Source organism: Sardina pilchardus, chromosome 11, assembly GCF_963854185.1.
Source record: "Sardina pilchardus chromosome 11, fSarPil1.1, whole genome shotgun sequence".
Taxonomy (NCBI): domain Eukaryota; kingdom Metazoa; phylum Chordata; class Actinopteri; order Clupeiformes; family Clupeidae; genus Sardina; species Sardina pilchardus.
This window is the reverse complement of record NC_085004.1, coordinates 32908004-32925399: the sequence shown is the minus strand read 5'-3', so window position 1 is coordinate 32925399 and position 17396 is coordinate 32908004. Positions and strand designations below refer to the sequence as shown.

Genomic DNA, 17396 nt, shown 5'->3' with positions numbered 1-17396 from the left:
AAACTGAACACACTTTCAGCAATTCATCTCATTTAAGAATCTGAGCCATTGAGATCAATGCAGAGCCCAGCGTGGCTGTTGAACATTATTTTACTGTAGATGCGATCAATACCTGCGACAGCTCTTCAGTCCTCAGCCTCCATAGTGCACTCAGGGAGGCGAGCGTAAGTCAGCGGGTCTATTCAGCCCTACCTAGAAGTGTGTCTCATCCACATTTTCACATGAAATAGGAAACCAGCTGCCTTTCAGCTGATATCAGTGCATGTGAATTCGCCATCACACTTTAGTTGGAAGAAAATGAATTATGGGGACTGCACTACCAGCTGGGTTCAATCTTTTGCAAATGTACCCCACAAACTGTCAGAAATAAATTGTTTCTGGTCCAACTTCACGTCAGTTTACATTTGATCAGTGTCCACTGATACGATGATGCTCAGCCAAGGAATAAAACGTCTTGACAGCACGCAACTGCAGCTCGTGCCCCATATGCCCATCTGTTGTTCACATGGAGTGATGGAGAAGTGAAGGGCTCCTGCCTGCCTCAACAACTCATTTGAGTCAAATTCATTTGATTGAAGTTTCATGCAAATTTGGCCATTATAAAAAAGACTGAGAAGTGTTCTCATCCACAAGATATATGTGCACGCACCTGTCAATGCATTTGCTTGTGATGACTCCCTTGCCAATATTTCATACCTTTTATAACGTGGCATGAACGCATTTAGCACACATAATTCCTGTAGCAAATGTCACAGTCGGCCGAGCAGCGCATCGCAGGTACAGATCAGTGAGTGGTCTACAGTAGGCGATGCATAATGTATTCACGCACTGCATGCATGGCCTCCCCTGTCTGTTTCACAGCGTGATGGATAAGCTTATGAGTAGCTCATAATTACGCCTGTCATTTCCCCCTGCGCCACACAGGGCTGTCGTGACTGTTGACGCGAGGGGTTTGTGTTTTAAAAACGCCCATGCGTGTGTTCAGGGAGAGGGAGGGAGGGAGGGAGGGAGGGAGGGAGAGAGAGAGAGAGAGAGAGAGAGAGAGAGAGAGAGAGAGAGAGAGAGAAGTACAGAGGGCAAGAGATAGAGGCAGAGAGGGGTACAATGGAGAGGCAGAGAGGTAGGGGAGGAGAGAGACAGGGACAAAGAGGTAGAGCGTGAGCTGCTCTCATTGTGTGTAGAGAGCTACTTATTCTGAAGTTGCCATGGAAATATGGGAACAACGGCGCAGAAATCTTCATCTTTTGTTTTCCACCCAAACACAATCACACATTCCTCCTCCAGCCGCCCGCCAGATCCGCGTTTTAGTGCCGCGGAAATGGGCTGTTTTTCATTAGGGAACATCTCAGCTGTCACACTGGCGCGTGTGCTCTTGTTAAGAGGCCATGAAATTGAAGTGGCAGGCGGCGTTTTCAAATTTCGCCCATTTGGATTAATGCCTCCCGTCGCTCCGACTGTATGGAATAACGGGGGACGTTCTCTCAATCTTTTGTTTTTTTACAGCAGCCTCGTAATTCACTGTGGAGATATTTGAACTGATATTTGGAGCGGTCGCAATACAGATAGGGGATAGCGAGCCCTTTCCCCCCTCGAGGGCCCCTCTGCCATCCCAAGGATCCCCATCCATCATTCATCTAAATGCCAAACTCCAAACAAGTCCGCCTGCTCTCAATTGTCTCTGTGAATGGCTGTCAGGCAGAGTAATATGGAGAGTCCCTTGGCTCCATTGTCTCCAAGTTTCCTCTTGTGGCTCCACAGTGCAGGATTAATTAATGGCCTGGGCTCCACTTCTCTGGGACGTCTCAAGCCGCACTAAAATGGGAACACGCTGTTCAATGCGTTCATGAAGACACAACTCTTATTGTTAAGATCACTCCCTTTTTTAACATAAATGTGTCACTTCATCTACAAGACATTGTTGTTGAGTCAAAGCCAATGAGCATAAAGTAAAGCTATTTGTTTCAGCCTCACAGGCTTTATGTCATATGCAATAGCACCACAGGGCAAGCATTCAAATGGCAGCTTTATCATGTTTACGCAACACTTTTATTACTGGACAGAGGATCAAATCAACAACAAACTAACACAAACAAACAAACAAACAACTGATAACAAGGGACTGAAGCACGTCTTAAATCTTACTCTCAGCATCTGTTTCACACGTACAGCAGAACAGAACCACTCATGTCATATTCGGCATGTAGAACTATAGGGGGAACTTGTGCATCGGCCAGGAATGTCTATAGACCGTTTCAAGAGAGTTCCATTATCAGCTTCGTAGTTGTTCCAAAGATCCGCTTTAACCCTCTCTAGTTGTTCCCACAAGGTTTCCGTTTTAACATTCCATATGTTATGCAGCGGAAGTAGTTTGGGAACAAAATAGAAGGTTAAAGCATTGTTTTTGTTTTTCTTGTTGAAAGGGTCTATGTTATGTGTGCTTCTGGTCTTATGGTGCTATGAGCGCTCTCACATGGCTCTTCTCCTTGGGACCGCTGCCAGTCCTGGTCCGGCCCCGCCTCCAGCATTGCAGTCGAGCAACAACTACCATGCAGATTGTGCTGGCTTTACGCACACATTTGTCATTTTATGGAACTATGTGTCCATTAAACAATGTGTCCATTAAATGATTACTTGTAAAAGTATGGCACATTGTTTCATTGTATGGTTACAAATAACATAATATTGCACACCAAGATACCTAACATAGTTTCCAATTTCATGTCAACCTAAGCTGATTCTGTTATACCGTATATTCATATACGTAAGATGATTGCGACTGCATTTGGCTATAAGGTTTAAGGTTTGATCAGCTCGTACCAACATGGCTTCAGTGCTGCAGCAGATGTGTTTCTTTGCAGCCTCCTAAACTGCCTCCTTCAGATAAGCAGCAAATCAGTCCTTTCTTGATTTGCTTAATGAAGTGTGCTTGAGTTGAAATATTGGACTGGCCTAAATGGCTATGGCTGTTGTTGGTGATTATTCTTCAAACCAAGCCCAAGTCTGAAAAAGAAGCTAAGAGCTACTGGATAGAACCAAATAAGTTGAATAAAATGCTCTCTCCCCTCCTCCCTTTTTCTCTCTTTCTCATTGAGTATTACACAAATCATATTACACAATCTCATGATCATATATGTCTTTCTATTCTCAGTAATTCATCACGGGCACCACTGTGAAATATGAAAACACCTCTAGATAAAAAAAAAAGACATGTCTGTCTCAACAGATAAATAAACATGGACAAACATGTACAGCCATTAATGGACAGACCTATTTCAACATCATCAAATACTTCTGCGGAATTAGATAAATAAATGAATAAATTAACAAATGAACGCGCATACGTCGTCATATACTTCTGATAACACGCTCAGTCACGGCGTGTGACTCAGAAACACTTAATTAGCTTGGCTATGTCTGAAGGTCTCGTGGCCTCCTGAGAAGTGCAGTCTGAGAGGAGCCTGGAGACTTGCGAGTCCTCGCGGCATGCGCTCACCGCTGCTTTGGCTCGCTTTCAACAGTTTCTCCACGCACTCCACAGCCTCACCTCCATCAGCTATGCTTGTCATGCTGCTGTCACAGAAATGTGAACCTGACCTTTTTTCCATGACAGCCCAAACACTCCTAGGTTTCAAAATCATGCCCAGTTCTCTAGAAAATGCAGTTTTTTTGTGCTTTTAATGATTGAGGTGTTCCTGTTCTGTACCTGTTCTAAGAGTGGTCTGCACTGTATCTACATCATATGACAGAAACAGACCAATCCCTCTGCCCTGTAGCAGTTGAATGTGTGACACCCGTTTGAAGTTGAGTAGAACTCAAGACATCGGCTCTAGTCTGATGGGACCAAGACATTGGCGTCTGCAGTGCTGTGAGCTGAGGTTTCACTGCAGCAGCTGTCTGATGCTAGAGGGCAGGCCTTGAGGCAGAATTCTAGGTTCTCTGAAAAGTCGTCAGAAGATATTCGCTCTCAGGCAATTTCTACTCTTTCAACAAAAAACCCTCCCTGCTCTCTGCTTTGAAAGGGTCAATCCTCCAGAATATTGTAAAAAGTCTGCTCAATACAGTCCTGTCAGTGTTGGAGCTTAATAAGTGAAATGGAAGTAGGGTACTTCCCTCGGTCTTTCTAAAACTCTCACTCCGTGACCAGAGGAACTTGAAAAAGTGGTTATCGCGTCGAAACGTCACTTGTGCCTACAGACGAAAGTTCAAAATCATGACAATGAGAAAGAAAAAAGTCCGTCACATAAATGGAACACAAGACGAGAGGAACACGGAGACATCAATGTTCTCCTCTCTCTTGTTCTCATCTGGTTTTTTTTCAGGTCTCTTCCTGTCCTGGCTGCAGTCCCGAGGCCGTGTTCTATAGGCCGTACTTCTGCAGCAGCTCCGACTGCCACTGCCTCTTGCGCTCGGGGAACTGGGGTGGGATCTTGATGTTGTTGAAGTCCCTGATGCACTGCTTCATGTCCTCCTCGGCGTTGGGTCTCTCGCTGGCCCTCCTGCGGCCCAGACCCGCCCCGCCGCGGCCCTCCCTCAGCCCCACGCCCCCCACGCCGCTGCTCATGGACTGGAAGAGCTCGCTGTTGCGCCGCTTGTCCTGCAGGTCCTCCTTGGGCAGCTCCATCCACTGCACGGACGAGCCCTTCTTGGGCGGCCGGCCGAGGGTCAGCGTGCTGGGCGGCCGCGAGACGGAGTGCAGGGCGCCGCAGGGGGCAGCGGGCGAGCCGCCCACACTCAGCACCTGGGCCAGCACCGGCGCGGCGTCCTGCGGCGACGTGGCCTCCGAGTGCGTCTCCGAGCTGGAGGTGGACAGCTCGTTGAGCGAGGCGCCGCTCTCGCTGCCCTTGTCGGGCATCTTGTCCGACTTTGGCTCTTCGCCGCTGTCCTGCTTTGGCGATGAGACGTTCTTCATGGAGGGCCCTGCGCACAAACACACAAACAACAAACACACAAACCAAATCTAACGTTAAACTGAAATGGGGTTAGAAAATTGCACCAAATCATTTCAATTTAGATAATTATTTGCGTGGGAGTAAGCTCTGATGAAACAATTACTGGATGTGTGCATTAACACCCTCCTCGGTGGTGTGCAGGGGTATGTTCATTCATGCTGCTTCACGGCTTTATGAAGCTAATGAGCTGGCTAATCCAGCAGTGGCACATTTTTCTAAAAACAGCTGGCTTCCATTTCCGCTGGATGAAAATTGTGAGCTTTATGTGTGGAGCTGACTGAGCTTTTCTCATTCGAACTCAGCTGAAAAAAAACAACCTACTCTGGTCTTGAGAGGGGAAAGGTTCCTGCGCCCCACAGAGATTGGAGAAGCTGATAATGAAGTCCTATCACAGAACATAACGGAATCATTAGCATACAAAATGTCAGCTCTCTCATTCAACTCCCGTCTGAAAAGTGATGCCCATATGGATATCTGAAACACTGAAATTGTGCACACAGACACAGAACACAGCACATACTGGCAGCGTAGTTTTGCTCTATTGTCAATTATGCTAGTCCATTAGCATGGCATTATCACGGCTGGCTCTTGCCCCACCCAGTGGAAGTGTTCTGGGAGAGGGAGACGTGAGTGCAGCCTGTGGGCCTGTTAATGGGATGTAATTAAAGTGTCCTCTAATTGGTCATTAAATGTCAATATCTAGATCTCACGGATCCAGGAGGTCCATTAGCTTCCCTCGATGCCTCCAGAGACACCAAAAGGCCTCTAAAATCAGAACTTAAATCAGCCAAAAATCCATACAGACTCAAGTCAGCATTCCCATTAAACAGGAAGTACGACATGTGACAATGTTACACAATCTAGCCTAATCAAAACCATGATACCAGCCAAGTACTTATGTACATTTCAATTATTAGTTGAGTCACATGGGACCTAATCACAATTACAGTATGTGAGGTTATCTATTGGAAGAGTGCATTGTGTAAATCACTACCAGTAAGTGCATTGAGTGAGTATATCAACTAGTGTATGAACAGATAAAATGTACATGCATTAACTTAAATGATATGTGGGGAATTGTTTGTTGAATAAATACATCGAAATGCATTTTAGCTCAACCAAAAAGAAGATTTGTTTTTTAATAAATGCACTGTCTCTGGTGATTCGAGTAATGGCTGTAATCATTGCATCGTATCTCTCCTAAATGGATGGACTAGATAATTATGGCAATTTCTGAAAACAAAGATATGATCTGTCACCTTTACCATTGTTTGTCCACCAAAGCAAAATAATGTAGGAGCGATTATCCAGACCTCCAGAGGAGTCCCCCAGACCTGCAGTCACCACCCCAGAGCTGCAGCGTGATGGAGATTCCAGCTGACCCCTGCTACTGCCCTGTGTCCTGCGTGATATTCTGCTCCCCATGGGGCTGATTGTTGCGGCCATAAAGGGAGTTTGGGACCCGGGTCATTTTGGAGGGCTATTCCAGCCTGGAGTGGCCTCATTATCATCGGCAGACATATGGCCAGTTTCCCATTACAAGAAGCAGAGCTGTCTCTGGCAAACATAGGACTACCACGTCTGAACACAAAACAGTGTTTTAGACAGAAGTAATTGGAGATGCATATGTAACTGTAATAAATGAATCAGCTATTTATGATTGATTGTGTGGAAAGTGAGGCTACTCAAACCATTTGGAGCCGATATCCATGCCTAATTCCCTTATGACCCATAAATCATAATGGATGTGTTGCAAGTGGCCTTCACAATGCTAGATCTCAAAAGGCAATATCCATATGTCCATGTATGTTTGTGTATAACTGAGTGGCAGTTCAATTACGATTTTCAAATGAAGGTCATCATGTATAGTCTCATATTACATGTGACAGAACCCCGTTTGACTGGGAAGCAACTGATATTGGTATTTCCAGTGGTTAGTGCCCCCAGGAACAGTTTGAAACAAAATCACTGTAAATTTCATTTGAACTGTAAAAAAAACACATTTTCCTTTAACTTGCAAAGCCATGAAACCATGAAGTCAGATTCTCAAAGAGTCCCAAAAGAATATGTGAGCTTGTGGGTGAAAAAAAATACAGGTCAGAGATGAATAAGCAGCAGTCAAGATCTCATCTCTGCCTCCTTAATTCAAAGTTTGAGGACAAAAAAAGGTAGATCTCAAAAGCCTGCTCCTCCCTCCTCTTTACAGTTCAGACACCTGGAGGTCGTAGAAATAAATCGAGGTTCAGTCCTGTGCAAAGATAAAGCCTCAATTACATCAAAGACATAAATCTAGCCCTACATGTGTCCTCACTGGGAGGGAGAAAAAGACACCATTTGAAAAGGTTGCTCACCGCAATGCATCAAAATAAAAGTCAAACTGAACTGACTTCAAAGGACATGTGTAAGGAGGAGGGCTACTCTCTGCCTTATGGCAGACCATACTCGCTCAGATGTAATTGCTCGTGATTGTGCTTTCCACTCACCCATGTAATTGACAACTTAATCTCTGGTCCTTGGTTATGTCACTCTGGGCTTTACTCGATGGTCCAGAGCGTCCACTCCAATGTCATCTGGACCATACAGATCACTAAGGGCTTCAGAAAGTGATGCATGCCCCGTAACTAACATTACTTTCCAACAAATGCTTCAGACAGCATTACTTACAGATGCAGCGAGACAACAGCCTTCGATTGAAAGGCTTCAGTACCTCAGAAAGTGTATTTGAATAACTGGTGAAATAACATTTGACTGTATTTCTTGTATATTTGAGACTTCCTACTCACACACTGTTCGGCACACACTGGACCTCAGGAGACTGAAGGTGTGGGTGAGTCTCAGAGCGAGTGCCAGGTCTCACCGAGGGTGAGGTATGCCCTGCTGGCAGAGGCGGGCATGCCGGGTTCAGAAAGTAAAGGTCCTGCCAAGTATTAGATCCAACCATTTAGTTAACCAGCTCATCTAGGGGTTGTGCGGAGCGTTAGGCTACAACCGATTTAATCACATCCACTTGTCCAGCAATAACGTTGATTATGACACATACACAGTAAAAAATAACGATAAGTAAGCATATGTAGGTCTTTAGGTCATATTTAAAACATTTATCTTCACATGCTTTTGTACAAAACAATGACATACAAATTATTACAAAATTGAGTTAAAATGCATGTTAACAGCATTTTAGTTGACGATATCAATGCTATCACTCGATAAGCAGATGTGATTAGACCTGTTTTTCGGAGTAGCCTTCTGATGTTCCGCAAAACCCCATTAGCCGCCAGGTACAGTAGATTAGATCATTTGTGATACCATGACTTATAGTAATGCTAACCCATTCTATATCTCTCTTCCCCCCCTATACCTCCCCTGTGAGGTAAACCACTGTCATCAGCCGTGTCTGCCCCTCATCACACTTGAAGTCCCATCCCTAGGACTACCCTACCATCGCCTGTTATTGTCCCCTTGCCTGGATTCCTGGCCCACGCATCCTAGCAACCCAATTATTTCCTTAAGACAATTCCTAATCCCTATGGACAATTATTCCCTAGTTTCTGACACTAAAAATGACCTTACTGTATGTAACTGACCCTGGGCAGATGGGTTGGGCCCTTGAGTCGTGGATGGATCTGTTCGAGGTTTCTTCCTATATGTATCTGCCAGTTGTATCGCCCCTGTTACTCATGGGCCCCCCTCTCTGAATACAATAAGTGAAATTCCATTGAAAATTGAAATTGATATCACCTGTAGTAAGCGCACAGGTAGACAGAATATATGGCAGGACTTTTAACCCCCCTGCCTGCTGGCAAGAGAGGGCACATCATGCCAAGCCTTTAAACTTGTCTTGTGGCAGCTCTGCCCTACCAGCCCTTACACCATCACAGGCTACATACTGATTTCACAGGCTAAGCAGATTCTGACCTTTGTTGAGGCAAAATGGATTATAGGGGGGAAAGCCGAGCATGATGCCAATCTATAATTGAAATGCAAAAGGCGTGGTGTGTGTGCTAGCCAGCAGGAGGAACAGGAGCGCTAGAATAGGGAAGAACGCTAGAGGGGAGGAAACGTTAAGAAGTGAAAAGCTTTCCGCTGGCACTGTAATCCCACCGGGTAAAACACAAGCTTGAGTCTGTTCAGAGGGCAGTGCCAAGGCCACATGGCAGGGGGCATAGCAGTCAGGAAATAACCTCAATTCCTTTGAGCTCATCCAGGAACACCACCGACTGGTGCTCCTCTGGCATCCTATAGCCTAGTAATGGGTTCTTTTTCAAAGGTATTTTTTTTTTCTGTGTTTGTTTAAAGTGTCAAGGTGACGTGTGAGTTTTACGTAATGGAAGCCCTGTCTGTGGAGTGTCTGGACTGTGTACAGTCTCCATAAATATCCTGTTTCCACTGTGAATGATAAAAATAGGAGCTAGACAAAAATGCTGGAGTTTGGGGCTTCTGCACCTGTGGGTGAATGTGCTTGTTTTTCCTAAACTATAAACATCATGAATCCACAGAGGGACCAAACAGCACACGTGCACACTTTGCATTACTGCCAATCTCAGTCTGTTCGTCGCAGTCTGTTCAATGCAGCTTGTGTGTGTGTGTGTGTGCGCATGTGTGTGTGTGCGTGTGCGTGCGTGTGTGCGTGTGTGTGAAAGTAACTGTAAAAGCATGTGTTGTGGTGGGTACTGGTTTTGTTGTGGAATGAAGGAAATGAACTACTTGACAAGTATTAATTTCAACACAGAGCTCGGCCTGAGGGGAGCACCAGGAAGTGTGTCACCATGAGGCATCACCGAAGAGGAAGAACGTGGTATTCTACAAATAGCGCTACACACATTTTCCACCAATCTGCATTTCATTCAGGCCTGGGGAAATCAACATTTCACCCGCTTCAAAGACATGCAAATTAATGATTCCACTTATGTGGGGAAAAACCTTAACTTGTGGTTAGTGTGTTATTTAAAAATGAATTATCTGGCTGAGAGGAGCTGGGCTATCGAGAACCTGTGCCGTATCGCGACAGATGGCCACAGAAGCCGCCATATCTCAGGGGGCAAAGTGATGTCCTAGAAACAATGTGAGCGGGAGCTGTGTAAACATATTGTGCTCACTCATGCTTTCTGGGTAATCTTGCTCATAGAAATTCCCATCTGTGTCTAAACTCACAGTCCAACAGAATGCAGACTCTCGCCTCTCCTCCTCTCTCCAAGTCCTCTTTTTGCTTGTTAAAATCGCAGACAAAAGCAGTGTTTAGCCTATTGCAGAGAATGCACTGATTGCACTCTCAGTTCGGCTTTAACTGGCGAACTGTACGATTCAATTAGCAGTTGTATTGCTTTCTCTCTTATTAAAGACGCAGCATTTTTATCGACTTCCACAGGGAGCGCGCCCCCCATGCCGCTTTTGTAAATGAGGTATTCATAGAAGCTGCAGTGTTGTTCATTATCTGTCTCACTGACTGAGAAATTTGCAGGGAGATTTGAGACGAACAATGCACAACACAACACTAGCAGGCGAGAGCTGGGATTATTTGTTTTGCATGGGCAGTTTGCTACCTGTCTTTGAGCCGGGGCCGTCGTAAACGCTTATCTAAATTAACAAAAGCCTTCTTTAATTGACAAAGCGCGCAGCACACAAAGACCGTAGGCCCCGTAGGCTTGTTATCTGCGGCAGAGGCGGCAGCGGCGTATCATCTTATTCGACGCTTGGCAAAACCCATCAGTCACTGCTGGAATGCTGATGTGTGCCGCCATCTCAAAGAAGTTTCCGGAGAGCGCGTAGAGGGGCAGGTAAACTTCCAGGGTGGCAGGGGATCCATCATTCTGACAGCGGTCACGTGACTGGGAGGTAATCCATCTCCAAGACCCGACTCCCATAAGCAAAGTTTCAGCGGTTCCATATTGAAAAGGTGATAGCTGTGTTACTGCATCTGTCACTACATGAAATACCTTCGCTCCGTCCATGTCCCCATCTCTGTTGTCAACGGTGACATGATCCAGCCGCTCAGTTAACCACGAGATGGAAAGCAGAGCAGACGGCGGTTTCGTCAGGACGACATCACAGCCTGACGTCTCTTCTGTGGACGACAGCTGCGGCTATCCTGACCAGACTAATTGCACTTCCTCAAACAGAATCATGCAAGAAGATCCATCTCATGGTTCTGGCTCTAATCAAGACGAGGAGAAAAGTCCTTTAAAACTTCAACAGTACCTTCCATGTAGCTGGAGTCTATCACCTTTATGACCTGAGTTTTCAGCATGTTTTCCCCTTTTGTCTAATCAAGACTTGTTTCCTCAGACTTGCCAGTATTAATAGTGAACACTTTGATCCAAAATGCATTAGTGTATTCTAGTTTTCTCTTAATATTCTTGACATTGCCTGGTTTTTAACATGACCTGGTCTTTGGCAAGCCCTGGTCTTTAGCATGTCCTGGACTACAGCATAATGTATTTATAGCATGCCTTGGACTTTAGCATGATGTATCTTTGGCATGTCCTGGTCTTGTGCTGTGTGTCACAGCTCTGTGTACTAGTTGTGTCATCTCCGTTGTGCACTCATGTGATTGTTGCATTCATCTATGTCTACAGTATGTCCAATAGGTCCTGGAGAGACGTTATTGCGACTGTACTGAATACTGATGAGCTGACAGCTCTTACGTTTCTTGTCTCCTCCTGTGTTTCTCTCAGGCCTCACGTGTTCCTCGTTTTTCATTATTTTCTCCTCCAGATCTTCCCAGACCCAAGGCAGAACAAACAAAGGCAGCTGAAATGCTATTTAGTGTGATTCATCTCCAACACAACAGCTGGACATTTACTAGCCTACCAAATGTGAATAGATATCATCATTATCATTAGCCCTTGTTACTCACATCATTAATTTTGAACATATTGTTCACAAAAATTTTAATGTTTAGTCATTTAGTCTGTCTGATGTTAAATTAGTGTATGAACCATATGACAATCTCTCTCTCTCTCTCTCTCTCTCATTGTTAAGGCATAGTCTGTGGTAGGCTACAACTTAAAACACAATGTTTATGTTGGATATAATGGATCAGAAAAACAATTTTTGTTTCGCCCAGGTGAATATATCACATGTGAAGATATAAGAATGGCACTGCTCAGGTTCACTGGCAACACATGACAAATATGGGTAACACTTTATTTGAAGGGGTCTACTGTACATAAGGGTGACATGTAACCGTCATAAGAATGGCATGACACGTCATGCACATTAATGACTCATTATTGTTTAGGACTGTTGTCATAATGTGTCATTCGGTTTTTGGAATGATTTTGACAGGTGTTTTTGACGATGGCAGGTTTTTGACATTCCAAAAACCGAATATGACACATTATGACAACAGGCATAAACATCAATAATGTGTCATTAATGTGCATGACATGTGTCATGTCATTCTTATGACGGTTACATGTCACCCTTATGTAGACCCCTTCAAATAAAGTGTTACCCAAATCTCTTTGTGAAACTTGTGTTGTGGCACTGTCAGTATTGCTATGGATAGACAGGTCGGGTTCTACATCAGTATAACGTGCACCTCATAGTAAAGGGCAGCTCATACTGACATTTAGAATAGGTATTAAGTTGATGACAGCCAGTCAACCTCTCCTCCTATGACTCAGATACTTTGAACAGTGATGGCTCTACACTGTCGATCTGTAAAGGTGAAAAACAAACTTTTTGACAGTTTGGTTAAATATTTCATGCGATGTGCCATACTGTCATGACTAACGATGTTTATTTTCAAAATGAAGGATTGCTGTGAGGCTCTGTCGGCGATTTGGAAGTGTGACTTTCAGCTCGGAGCAAATGTCTACTTAACATTGAATGCTCAGCTGTGTCTGAATGTATCCACATACAGCATCTGAGGGTGCCCACCCGGACTATAAAACATCAGTTATAGAGACAAAGAACATAATATAATATTCAGACAAATAGGATTAATTACTGGTTAAGGATGCAATCGACATACAGTTTATGCGAGTTGGAAGATTTTTAGTTGAAGTCGGGCTCTTCTTGACTGTTGAAGTGTGCAATACACATAAAAACCTAATCAGTGATGTCCCAATTCATAGGGAAATATCTTCACCCCCGCTTCCCTCGTTTTAAGGGGAAAGAAATGGGACGGATTCTAAGACACTGACCACTTAACAGCCCTCAGTAGTGTCTGATAGGGCACATGGTGGCCATCACCCCCATTTGTTGGTACAGTGCTTTGGCTGACTCTTTCAGCAGCCAAACACTATATAAGCACAACCCTTGAACCACAACATTCAAAAGGTCATGATCATTTCAGACCAGCTTATAGAAGATCATTCCCAACTGCTGGCTGTGCTTTAGGGGATCAACAGTAGTCTGTGCTCTTTCTGGGTGGTGAGGTGTGAAATAACACACGGATTTGGACCCAGACAGTAGCTCACAGCGGGGCCGACTCAGGCCACACCTGGGCCACGTCCGGCTCAGAGCCGGCGGCCATCTTGGCCGACAGTAGCTGCTCTCTCTCGGGGACGGCGGGGCTGGAGATGACAGCGGGATTTGGGCAGACCTGGCAATCAGACTTGTGATCAGAGGAGGCTTGTGGTGATGCTTCACTATCAGGGCAGCGCAAAGAGGATTAGCCTGCGCTGGTGCTTCAGCCGCAAGCCAGCCCTGGCAGCCGGGCAGACAGCAGCGACGCGACGCCACCGCAGACCCCACCTACAGCCTGGCTCCTATCTATGACAGACATGTGCATGAACACAGAGGATCTGGGTATTTTTATTTGTTATGTATCATTGTTGGATTTGTCTCATTTATTTATCTATTTATGGTGACCACATACATAGGGCTCACTGGCTAACCCCGGGAAATTGGCTTGATCTGTATAATCCTTTTCCAGTAAGCCCCTGGCCCCAGAGCACAATTCATTTCCATGTTGTGCGATTCACTGATGTCAAATGAGAATGAGATAACATGCCAGTGGACATACCATCACAGTACGCCAGTGACATGCTGTAATGCATTTCACACATTTTAACACATTGCATGAAAAATGTTTAATAGACATATACAATATACAGTATATATAATATATATATATACTATATATATATACTGTATATATGAATCGTTATATTACGTGACTGGCTGCAGCACCCTTGTGATGGAGGCTGAATAAAGGGATCCTTTTTTCATGAAGTAACTTTGACGGAGATAGCAAAGCAATAGCAGGCAGCTCAGGAGAGACTTAAAGGCCTAAAACGTATTTCCCTCGGACTAATTCTCCCTCGGTGAGGAGATATGGGCCCTGGGACGCGGAGATAAAAGAATGATGATGTATGTGTCTAGTCCTATAGGAGTGAGTCTCACCAGGTAAAGCCTCGGATTAGGCCTATCTGAACCAAGCGCAGGCACTCGGCTATCTTATGGGGTAGTTTAAGGACCCATGTCCAGGATATTGAAGTTCACGCAACATTTGTCGTGCTTCCTGAGAATGAGCCAAACATGAGATATAGAGGTTTTACTTCTCTCTCAAATAACTTTTCTACGATATCACGTTTGCTTTAAGGCATTGGTGAATTCGTAGTGTGTGCGTGTATAGGGTTTAGAATTTAGAACATTGTTCTTTAGTGTGGCTGAATGAATGATACTTACCTTAGTCTAAACCTGAACGACATGTCAGTCTACACAGAGAATTCAATAAACCTACTTGAGTGAGTCTCAAATGTGAACGCACATTTACATGCAGCTAAAGGAAATATTGAACACTTCAGAGCAAATCCTTGCCAGCAGCACAGCTCAATGACTGACAGCTGGCACTTCAACAAGTTGAATGCCCATAGAGACAAAGCTCCACCGTCCTTGGTGGCACTTAATTGTCTAAGCAACCTTTACGAAGCCCATTCCCACCTCCTTTATGAAGCAAGCAGATTTCCAGAGCGCTGCAGCACCGTCTCTTTCCTCTCAAACAGAGACAAATTGACATCATTATCCTGCGCCGCTCGTTTGCAGGATGGGCTAAAGGTTTGGGCTCTTCATAAATATCAATATAACACGCTGGAGACGCGCGGCACCGCATGAATTATGCAGCGAGCCCAGCCTGGGCAGGGTGGCACTGGCGGATGAGCCTGTGGATTGAGTGCGCGTGGCAGTGCCAAGCGTCAGGGGGACCGGCATCGCAGCGCGTACCAGGGTGCCAGCCACGCCACGCCGGGGCATTTGTCATCGCCGTCCGCCCCCGATGTCAGCGATGGCACCTTTGCTCGGTCAGGGCTGGGCAGTATTGGCCGCATATTCATGGAGCCCTGGCACCACGCCCGCACTTTCATAGCATAGGCTGGAGACGAAGCAAGGTACACTCACAAACGTACATACACACGCGCACACACACACACACACACACACATACACACACACACACACACACACACACACACACACACACACACACACACACACACATACACACACACATACTGTACACACATAGACACACACACACACACAGTGAACACACAGGAGGATCTCCACCTCATCCTTTCCTGTCTGCAAGGAGGGATCCTGGCAGCTCACACAAGATCCACCAGAGAGGAGAAGGGAGGACATGTTGAGGCCTGGGCTCACACTGGATCAGCTCAAGATGGCCCCAGATTTATTAGACTCTGGGCACGATAAGCAAACTGACATCTGTGTTGCTTCAACATGATAATTACTGTAGAGTCAATACTCCGTAGAGTCAATACTGAGAGAGAAAACAAATGATGGCTGATGAGTGATCAAAGCTGGGTTTTAATTGACCGGTGATTTAATTGACCTAGGAGGATTGTGTGTGTGTGTGTGTGTGTGTGTGTGTGAGTGCATACACGTTTGTGTGAGGGAGTGTGAGAAGCACAGCAAACCCCATCCATTTAGCACAGTGGATAATATGGATGCATGTCGCTTCCAAATCAATCCCTTTAAATATTCATAGCGGCGGGACTGAAGTCTATTGACAGTCCATCTGCTAAGCCTTTATCAGCTGTCTCGCTCAGTTTTCTGCTGGCCAGTCTTTTTAGCACCAGCGGATGACCTGAGTGTCACGTGCGGCAACTTTGAGGGCACGCCTGTCACTGGGGCATGAAACCCACAGCTCCTCCTTCTCTCCCTTCTCTCGCCTTCCAATTGCAGCTTCACCGTCACAACAACCATTAGATACATCTGAATTAAATGAGTTCTTGGTGTAGCGGGGGGGGGGGGGCTGCAGTGCTTAGCTAGCTTCCAGTGGACAGATTAGCTGGAATGATTCACTTCCTTTCTCATTTGCTGGTGATGACCAGCAGCACCTGTGCCTGTCTGCTCTCTCTGTGGCAGCAGTGGCGCTGTAGCAGAGGAGTGTTTTCCTGCCGCTGTGATGGATGACAGGGCTCTGTTTATCAGACTCCTGTAGCACTCGCGTCTCTGACAGCTCACTAATCTCTCATTTGACGCTCTCTTCACACACAGACAGCATTGGCAAACATTTATGCCTCAGAAACAAGAGCGAAGCAAAACAAAAGAAAAGAGCTAAAAACAAAGACATAATGATAGGGCTCAGTAACGCTCCAGACAGAACATCTGAAATTACCTTGTGGAAAGAGACAAGCTCGCACACTGCAATCTGTCCTGCAGCTAAGATGCCACATAATGTAAGCATCCAACCAGGAAAGACAGACACTGTCAATGTCATTAGAAACTCTGGAGGAAAACAACATTTCAGTGTGTCCCCAGGGATCTTCAAGAATACTCAAGACTCCCTCAAGGTAGTGGCTACACAGGCCACTGTATCAAAAGGATCTTAAAGAATCCTTCAAGGTGTGGGTCTACTCAGGGCACTATAACAGAGCAGACATCCACCAAACCTCTAAAATGAAACAATGCCAGCATTTTGTAATATCTCCAGGCTATGTGTATGAACAGAGTATACGCTGTGACTCATACACGTTACTACTCACTACTTTATAGCGTAGTTGCAATGTAACAAAAGCTCTGGAATGCAAAGCCTATGAGCTGAACACAACTGTGTGCTGTGTGTGATGTGTGTAATGCAAAGCCTACATGAGTTGAACACAACTGTGTGCTGTGTAAAGTTATGTCTGTTATGCCAAGCCTGAATGAGCTGAATGTGCAACTCTTAAAATGAAGTGTTGAAAACAACACAACTTGCATTGTTTTTATCTCTGTGTTCAGATAGGGACAACACGGTTTGTATTGTTTGTGTTTTTTCATTTGTTACACAATAAGTGTTGCAACTTGCATGAAAAACGACACAAGAGATTTTGAAGAGTGCAGTTGTGTGCTGTGTAATGTAAAGTGCTGGACAGCAGAGCGACCCCTGGTGACCTGTTGTTTCTCATAACGAGGTGACCACCGGGAGACAAATAGAGGTGACTCACACATGCTGACATACACACGTACCCTTACACACACACACACTCACAAACACACACT

The 17396-nt window shown here is 45.3% G+C and overlaps 1 protein-coding gene across 1 annotated transcript in view; it reads right to left on the bottom strand.

Annotated features, from left to right (window-relative positions):
• Positions 1 to 4081: 4081 nt before the first annotated feature.
• Positions 4082 to 17396, bottom strand: part of kctd8 (potassium channel tetramerization domain containing 8) — a 16800-nt gene continuing 3485 nt past the window's right edge. Inside the window, exon 2 of the mRNA XM_062549261.1 lies at positions 4082 to 4917. Within this exon, the coding sequence (XP_062405245.1) occupies positions 4358 to 4917 (560 nt within the window). The 3' untranslated portion in view covers positions 4082 to 4357. The remainder of the gene's footprint in view (positions 4918 to 17396) is intronic.